The sequence below is a fragment of the Polyergus mexicanus genome, unplaced genomic scaffold, assembly GCF_030449975.1.
Source record: "Polyergus mexicanus isolate NDT 795.1 unplaced genomic scaffold, iyPolMexi1.0 SCAF_19, whole genome shotgun sequence".
In the NCBI taxonomy this organism is placed as follows: domain Eukaryota; kingdom Metazoa; phylum Arthropoda; class Insecta; order Hymenoptera; family Formicidae; genus Polyergus; species Polyergus mexicanus.
Genome location: NW_027223339.1, coordinates 839,159 through 847,872, shown reverse-complemented (window position 1 = coordinate 847,872; position 8,714 = coordinate 839,159). Strand labels below are relative to the sequence as shown.

At 41.8% G+C, this 8,714-nt stretch overlaps 1 protein-coding gene across 3 annotated transcripts in view; it reads left to right on the top strand.

Annotated features, from left to right (window-relative positions):
* The window catches only part of Plexa (plexin A), a 253,077-nt gene extending 244,414 nt beyond the window's left edge, over window positions 1-8,663 (top strand). For all 3 annotated transcript variants that reach the window (XM_070311324.1, XM_070311325.1, XM_070311326.1), the window contains 8 exons: window positions 151-276; window positions 584-1,045; window positions 1,356-3,034; window positions 3,118-3,331; window positions 3,408-3,591; window positions 3,679-4,389; window positions 4,464-4,609; window positions 4,699-8,663. In XM_070311324.1, coding sequence (XP_070167425.1) covers window positions 151-276; window positions 584-1,045; window positions 1,356-3,034; window positions 3,118-3,331; window positions 3,408-3,591; window positions 3,679-4,389; window positions 4,464-4,609; window positions 4,699-4,872 — 3,696 coding nt within the window. In that variant the 3' untranslated portion in view covers window positions 4,873-8,663. The remainder of the gene's footprint in view (window positions 1-150; window positions 277-583; window positions 1,046-1,355; window positions 3,035-3,117; window positions 3,332-3,407; window positions 3,592-3,678; window positions 4,390-4,463; window positions 4,610-4,698) is intronic.
* The last annotated feature ends 51 nt before the right edge of the window (window positions 8,664-8,714 follow it).

Below are 8,714 nucleotides of genomic sequence, written 5' to 3'. Positions count from 1 at the left end.
TGAATAAAGATACTAACAGTATGATAATTATATTGATTGAGAAGAGAAAAATAATAAAAAAGTAAAATAAAATTTTTAAGTGACATGTATATATAGTACTATGGTAAAAATTTAAATAGTTTGCGATAATCTCTTGCACATATCTTTCAGAGAATGGGACCAAGTTATAGAAGTGGACCAGGTTTTTGTCCTACTATAAACGCTACCGAATCTCAAGAGATTCTCGTGTCTTCCGGTATCAAAAAAGCGATAAGAGTTAAAGTGCATATCATTGGGGTATGTAAAAAAATGCCATATTATATAATTGTAGTATATACTGTATATTAATTATTTAGATTTTTCTTTTCTGATTGATGTAACTTTCTTTTCAAAATTTAAAAAAAATTTCTCTATTTTTATTCTTTTCAAAATTTTAATATATTTATATTTTATTTTATATTCTTTTACACGATCCAAATAGAATAACAATTAAATGAATAAGCAATTGAGTTTTACAGTTTAATTTTCAGTTTAAGTTTCAATTTTACAGTTTAATGATCTAAACGTGTTTGTTGTATCGTTTCTAACGAAAGCATTTTTTCAGCAATTCATCATACAAACACGCTTCGTGTGTCAATTTAACATCGAGGGCCGCGTCACGAGCGTCAACGCGCGTTTGTTGGCCGACACAATCTATTGCGAGGAGACAGAGTTCTCCTATACGTCTCGTGCGCCGAACATTACGGTGCCTTTCGCCGTGATCTGGGGTGGCTCTAAACCCTTGGATAATCCGGACAATATACATCTGGTGATATACCGATGCCGCGACATGGCGGACAACTGCGGCATGTGCCTGGCCCTACCGACGAAGTACGGCTGCGGCTGGTGCCAGAGCTCAGATAGATGCGAGGTGAAAGATCAGTGCGACCGTGGTTCTGGTATGTGGCTGAACAGTAATCAGACTTGCCCAAATCCGGAGATAAAATCATTTGAACCGGTAATGGGCCCTTGGGAGGGCAACACGAATGTGACAATACGCGGTATCAATCTTGGCAAGACTTTCAGGGTAAGAAAAATTTTGTTTGTCTATCGTTCATTATCGAAGCGATGTATATTCGTCTTTATATACATTATCGTCATTTATCGTTTGCGTATTATAATGTCTAAGATATTTAAAAAATGCTATAAAATGAGTGAGATAATAAAAATAAAAAATATACAATATCTAAAGATTTTTAAGATTATAAAATTAAATATTGGTACTTTTTCATATTTAATTTTGCGTGTTAAACTTTAATCATCAATTAATATAGTAAACGTAAACGTATATGTTGAATCTAATAAGCACCTAATGAACGTTTAATCGTTTAATACAGGATATAGTTGGTGGCGTCACCGTGGCCGGTATGCGATGTCTACCTTACGAGGAGCTTTACATCCGAACGAAACAAATTGTCTGCCGAGTCGATGGACCTGGCACGCAGGAAGGCAGAAGTGGACCTGTCATCGTCAAGATCGAGGATTTTCGCGGCGAATCCGACTACAATTTCGAGTTCGTGGATCCACAGATTATTTCGATATCACCTAAATACGGACCATTGAGCGGCGGCACCACTATCAAAATCACTGGTAACTACATGAATGCCGGCAGCACTATCCACGCTGACATTGATGACCTGCCGTGTTCCATAATAAGCGCCGAACCTAACGAAGCTCTTTGCATGACGAGTCCAAGCAATCGGAAGAGAAGCGGGATGCTCAAAATGTCTTTCGACGGTGGCAAGCGTTTATACGATGGTTTCTTCGAATACGTCGATGATCCGACGATTGAAAGCGTGGAAAGCGGTGTGGCCGGTCAGATGAAGGTCCCAAAGGGAATTCCAGCGGGTGGAATAAAGATTTCGGTGACCGGAAAGAATCTTGGCTACATACAGAGCCCGCAAATGTATGTTTATTACGATGAGAAGATGTTTGTGTCGCAGTGTGAAGTGCACAGTCAAGAAAATATGATGTGTAAATCACCGACTATTGAAGTGCCCGACCATGTAATACTAGATGCCGAACGTCCGCTTTCTTTAGAGTATGGCTTCCGCATGGACAACGTCACTGGCGTACAAAATCTCTCGCAACACGGCTTCAATCATTTCCTTTTGTATCCAAATCCAATTTACGAAGTTTTCGATGAAGAAGTTAAATATTACAAGAGCGACTACTTGACAATTAATGGTCAACATCTTGATCGCGCCTGCCAAGAATCCGACGTAGTTGTGCAAATTGGTAATGCTTTTTGCAATGTCACATCCTTGTCGCGGCAGCAGCTAACCTGTCGACCGCCCTTGACGCAACCGCCGGCTCTCGACGCTCAGGGTTTGCCCAATAAACAAGAACTGCCGGAAGTAGTGCTGATAGTGGGCGGTACGCTTCGTTACAACATCGGCAAACTCAGCTACGCACTGCCAGCTGGGCTCAACGGACCATTGTCGAAACCCGCGCTCATCGGTGTGATCGCCGCGATCGTAATCTTAGTAGTCGTATTCATAGCATTCCTTATCGCCTATCGCAGAAAATCCACGGAGAGCAATCGAGTATTGAAGAACATGCAAGAGCAGATGGACATTCTGGAACTACGTGTTGCTGCCGAGTGTAAGGAGGCTTTCGCCGAGCTACAAACGGAAATGACGGATCTCACAGGAGATCTGACAAGTGGTGGTATACCTTTCCTCGATTATCGTACTTATGCGATGATGATATTGTTCCCCAGCGACGACAACAGTCCAGTGCTGCAATGGGATAGACCAGAATTGGTGCGAAAGGAGAAGGGGTTACGTCTGTTCGGTCAACTAATAATGAACAAAACTTTTTTACTGTTGTTTGTACGCACCCTCGAGAGCAACCGTTATTTCTCAATGAGAGATCGAGTTAATGTCGCCAGCTTAATTATGGTTACGCTTCAGAGCAAAATGGAATATTGCACAGACATCCTGAAAACTTTGCTGGCGGATCTTATCGAGAAGTGCACAGAAGGCAAAAGCCATCCAAAATTATTTCTAAGACGGTATGTATACAACGATGTATTCTTTCAATTGTTAATACTCTATTTTATCGAAAATATATTTTAAGTTGCTTATTTTTTTTTAGAACTGAGAGTGTTGCTGAGAAAATGTTATCTGCTTGGTTCACATTTCTCTTGTACAAATTTATGAGAGAATGCGCCGGCGAACCATTATATGTACTATTTCGTGCGGTAAAACAGCAAGTCGATAAGGGTCCTGTCGATGCGATCACTTCAGAAGCACGATATTCCTTATCCGAAGAAAAGTTGATCCGACAATCTATTGACTTCAAGCCAATGGTAAAGAAGCGTCAGTGCTCCAGTAAAGAAAATTAATTGACACTTTATAATAATAATGTTTCTGTTAAAATTTCAGACGGTCTATGTTTCGATATCCCAACAAACCGTATTCGTCGGCGGAATGGATCCTAACACAGAAAATGTGCCAGTCAAAGTGCTTGACTGCGATACAATATCTCAGGTGAAGGAGAAAGCGTTGGATACAATCTACCGAGCGACTCCTTACAGCCAAAGACCCCGAAAGGAGGATCTTGATCTCGGTAAGCGACTCGCACACTTGAATATCCTAAAAAATGCTTTTACGTAAAGTCACGCGATTTCCACATTCCATTTGATGAATATTGCAGAATGGCGAACTGGCGCGTCCGGTAGATTAATTCTCTACGACGAAGATTCAACAACGAAGACAGAGGGCGAATGGAAGAAGAGGAATACTTTGAATCACTACAGGGTACCAGATGGAGCGTCGCTTAATTTAGTCTCCAAACAATCATCTATATACAATCTCTCGATTCTATCAGAGAAGACGGACAAGTCGCACAAGTATGAGACCTTGAATCTTAGCAAATTCAGTTCGGCCAGTCCTCCACTTTCCCGCGCTACTTCACCGCTCAATCAGAACCATGAGGGAGGTATGAAAGTTTGGCATCTTGTTAAGCATCACGATTCCGATGCGCGGAAGGAAGGAGATCGTGGCAACAAAATGGTTTCGGAGATCTATCTGACGAGGTTACTAGCAACGAAAGGTACGCTTCAGAAATTCGTCGACGATCTATTCGAAACCATATTCAGCACGGCCCATCGAGGTTCGGCGCTTCCTCTCGCCATTAAGTATATGTTCGACTTTATGGACGACCAAGCTCTGCAACATGGCATATCTGATCCCGAAGTGGTACACACGTGGAAGAGCAATTCTCTTCCTCTCAGGTTTTGGGTTAACCTTATAAAAAATCCTAATTTTATTTTCGATATACACAAGTCCAATATCGTAGACTCGTGTTTATCCGTCGTGGCGCAAACGTTCATGGACAGCTGTTCAACGTCGGACCATAGATTAGGTATCTATTGTTGTTCTACTTGTATTGATTAAGGATTCAGAAATATAAATGTTTTTCCTCCATTCTGTTTTTAGGTAAGGATTCTCCGAGTTCGAAGTTATTATACGCAAAGGACATTCCAGTGTACAAAGAGTGGGTAGAACGTTACTACTCAGATATCAAAGTCATGCCAGCCATATCCGATCAAGATATGAATGCCATGCTTGCCGAAGAATCGAGGGTATTTATCTACTTCTGTATTCGCAACGTATGATTAGGATAAGAATTTTGCCTAACATATCAACTAATTTTTGTTTAATCTTATTTCAGTTGCACACAACGGAGTTTAATACGAACTGTGCTTTATACGAATTATATACATACGCGGGTAAATACAACGAACAACTAATAGTCACTCTCGAGGAGGATGAATTCTCGCAGAAACAGAGACTGGCGTATAAACTCGAGCAAGTGCACAATATAATGGCGGCGGACAACCCCTGATGTACCATGAATTCTATGAAGCACATGACGAAGCCCGCTCGTCAAGAGTTACCATGCTGAGCGGTCACACACATACACACACAATCGTGGTCCGATTTAATTCTCGATGGCGCGAACCAAGAGGACTGGCCTATCTTGTAATCGATTGTCTCAGGTTTCGTGCAAAAGCCAGTTTTTCTTAGCATAACGCAAATCGCGAGTGAACTTGGGAGAACTCCAAACAGGGTTGAATGCCGCGAGTTAACTGGGATATAATTAAAGGATTAAGTGTTAAAAATATGTGTCGAGGAGAAGTCTTCTCAGAGGTCGCCGGTTCGTACGTGTGGCCATAATCATAAGCATATTGCCGCATAATTGTACATAAGATATCAAAAAAAAAAAATCATTGTAATAGAATATTAAATGTACGATCACACCTCGGCGGCCAAGTCGAGTGCAAAAGCGAGGCGAGACCGTTTCCCTCGTCGCGCGGTGGTCGCGCACCGTTTGCACCGCGAGTGATTTTAAAAATGAATATATAATAATGACACACACTAGTGATAAAAGAAAAGCGCGAGTGAGGGAATCAGCCGTGATATCGATCGATAATTTGTAAATGTGTTTAAAAAAAATGATCGATTGCTGGCGCCGATTAACGGCGATCTGGCGATTTTTAACGAAGAAACATTTCCATCCACCGCTATTCTAGCTGAAATTTTTTGAATTATGTGAACTGACGAATTTTATGAAATAATGATAATTATCGATAACGATGAAATAATTAAGTGATATGTGGATATATATATATATATATATATATATATATATATATATATATATATATATATATTTATATACATATATGGATGGTATGTCGTATGTATATGTGTACATATATACACTTTATACTGGCGCAAGCATGCCTGTGTGTGCGTGTGCGTATATCTAGTATCCGAGGAGGCGCGCGTGCGAGCAGTAGGGCGGTATTCCGCGTCGAGTATTTTGCCATAATTTTATCACACAAAACGAGATGTAAACAAGTCTCATTCGCTCACACGCTTATAAGCGCGCTGTCGCTCGCCCCATAGCTCGGCAGCGCTATACCGCGCGCACGCGCGTATTTAACGTGGTGTATTACGTATACTTACACGGCGCTCGAGAAGGAAGAAAGGAAGGAGGAAAAAGAGTCATCCGCGCAACGGAGACAGACTGTGTACTAGTTAGTAGGTTATTAATCTATGGACTATGGCCACGCGCGAGGCCAGCTCGATGTGACGGTTGTGTTGAGTGTGCGTGCTTCCCCTCCTTAGTCTCCGCGACTCATCGTTCCATTTAATCGTTCATTCCTATCGTCGTGCATCCATCACCGATGTCATCGTCGCTATTTCATAATCATTGATAACTTCATCCTCTTCCTGCCTTATTCGTATGCCCATTACTATCTCTCTTTCTCTCCCTCTTTTCTGATACTAGCTGTAACATGTCCACTATCAAAACTCTCCTGTTCTTCCTTCATCCTCCTACGATTCATCTTCATGCGATTTTTAATCTCTCTCCCTCCCCCCTCCCACCCTCCCTTTCTCCCTTGTAATGCTTCAACGCCTCCGTCGTCATATTGTTGTCACTCTTAATTATTGTAATATATAATGAATAACGATCACTGTTGAGTATTGTCTGATTGTAATACATTGATATTGAATTGATATTGAATTGATAATCATTAATTAAAAGCGTAACATTAACTCTGTGGATGTAGCCATATTGGTGTACGTGAAAGTGAATCGCGCGAATGGACGTATGTTTGATCGAGAGCCGAAAGCATTGCATAGTATCGAGTAAAGGTCACATATGTATCACTTTTGAATTTCATTTCCGAGTACTGACGTTACCGGAGAGTCGCTGTCTCGATGAACAAAGTTGCCGGAAATCAATTTAGTATTCTCTTCGTAATCTATAAATCTACGATATGCCTGATTCTAATCTGATTTTATATACTTTTAAAAAATAAGGAGCTTTAAAACGATTCGAAGCTGAATGTTCTCGCGCGACGAATGTTTGCGAGTTTGCATCTCTTGCATTTAACGTAACGTTTTTTTCAATGCGTGCGGCTGTTAGCGAATGACTGTCTGACGTGTGTGCGCGTGTGCGTGTGTCCTGTGCGTCAATTCAATGTGCAGTTGTACGTGGAGAAAGTATTTATTGCTCAAAAAACATCGGAAGACCGTGATGGAAAGGTAAGAAAGCGTAAAAAAAGATACGGAATCATTGGGGTAGGCTCACGGAAGAGGAATTGGGGGGGAGGGCGGGGTAGAATGTCGGAAGAAGGGACAGACGGTGGAATCTACGCGGTAGTGAAGACACGTGGCTAGACAGGGTAATAATTGCGCGACACAAGAAAAGGTGAGAGATTATACGATTAATGACGGGTCAATCAAACAACCAATGGTTTCTCTCGAGGATGAGGTATGAACATATGCTCGTCGTTTGCCCGCTGTTCCGCGCAGAAGGATGGGGCGTGCGGTACCCTCCCCCGCGCACGCCGACTTCAAATGGTACTAATAAACCCAAAGTGCCTCTGGTAGATTTTTGGGCATAAGCTTGAGTAATAAAGACTACATAGCGTTTACTATTAAAAAAAAAAAAAAAAAACAAGAGAAAGAAAGAGACACGACTACGATGCGATCGCTGATTATAATAAAACAATAATAAAGAAAAGAACCGAGAAGAAAGAGGTAAAAAGAAAAAGAAAAAACGAAACATAGCGAGAGCGCTTCTTCGATGCGCCTCCCGCAACCGATTGTACGCAAAAAACGGGCGGAGAGAGAATGTTTGCGTATCGGATGTGTACGCGGTGCGTACGCTAATTACACGTTTAGATAGATATTAACGTATAGTCGGTAGCCTAGTCTCTATGTCGGTGTCTGTCTGCCCTGAGTGTCTTTCCCACGGTGTATCCTCTAAGTGCGTGTGTACCTTGAAACCCTGGTCAGCAGACGTGCGACTTCTTCACGGTCCACCGCCTTCGGTCACCGTCATCCTCGAATCCCGCCTTTTTCCCATATCTGTATATCCCCGGCCATGTATACTATTGTGAGAATCCTCGTCGTTCTCCATCACTTAAACCCGATTCTCTCCTTTCCTTTTTCCTTCAATCCCTTCTTCCAATACCCCGATAATCCATCTTTTTAACACGACTAACTGTGCTCACATCACGCGTCATTCGCCACAATTACCGATCGGCACATTTTGCTAAGTAAATATTATTATGATTATTATTATTGTATCGATGGTTCCTCAATCAATTATGAAATGTACGAATCCCGATTTGTAAAATTCGATTTAACTAAGAAGATGTGTAATAACTTAATCACCGTATCGTTCGTGCGTGGCTTGCTGCCCCGGCAGTCTAACTACCGTCGTATAATTGAGTATGGAGTGCGCGCCTCCCAGAATGTTTCCAGTGTACGCTGATGTGCGAGCGAATGTACGAGTATCTGTATGTCCACTATGTCCCTGCCTCTCTGTGTGTCTTGTTCGAGCCGTGTATGCGTACTCCGTCCCCTCTCACTGTCATTTCACAGATTCGTCTGACTGGGCTGAGAGGGGTAAAAGGAACGAGTTGGAAGAAGAGACAAAGAGGACGGGGTTGAATGAATGAGAGATCGTACGAATGTCAGATGGACTGTGCAAGACTGAGAGAGGCAGCGGAGGGAGTTCGCCGATCAATCCCGAGGTACTCCCTCGCCGCTCATTTTTACATCATAAATATTAATTACAATTATACATGAAGGATAAAACGCATCCAAACATGATTACGTTACGTTTATAATAGTCATGTTCCTTTCCGATCGATGATAATTGAT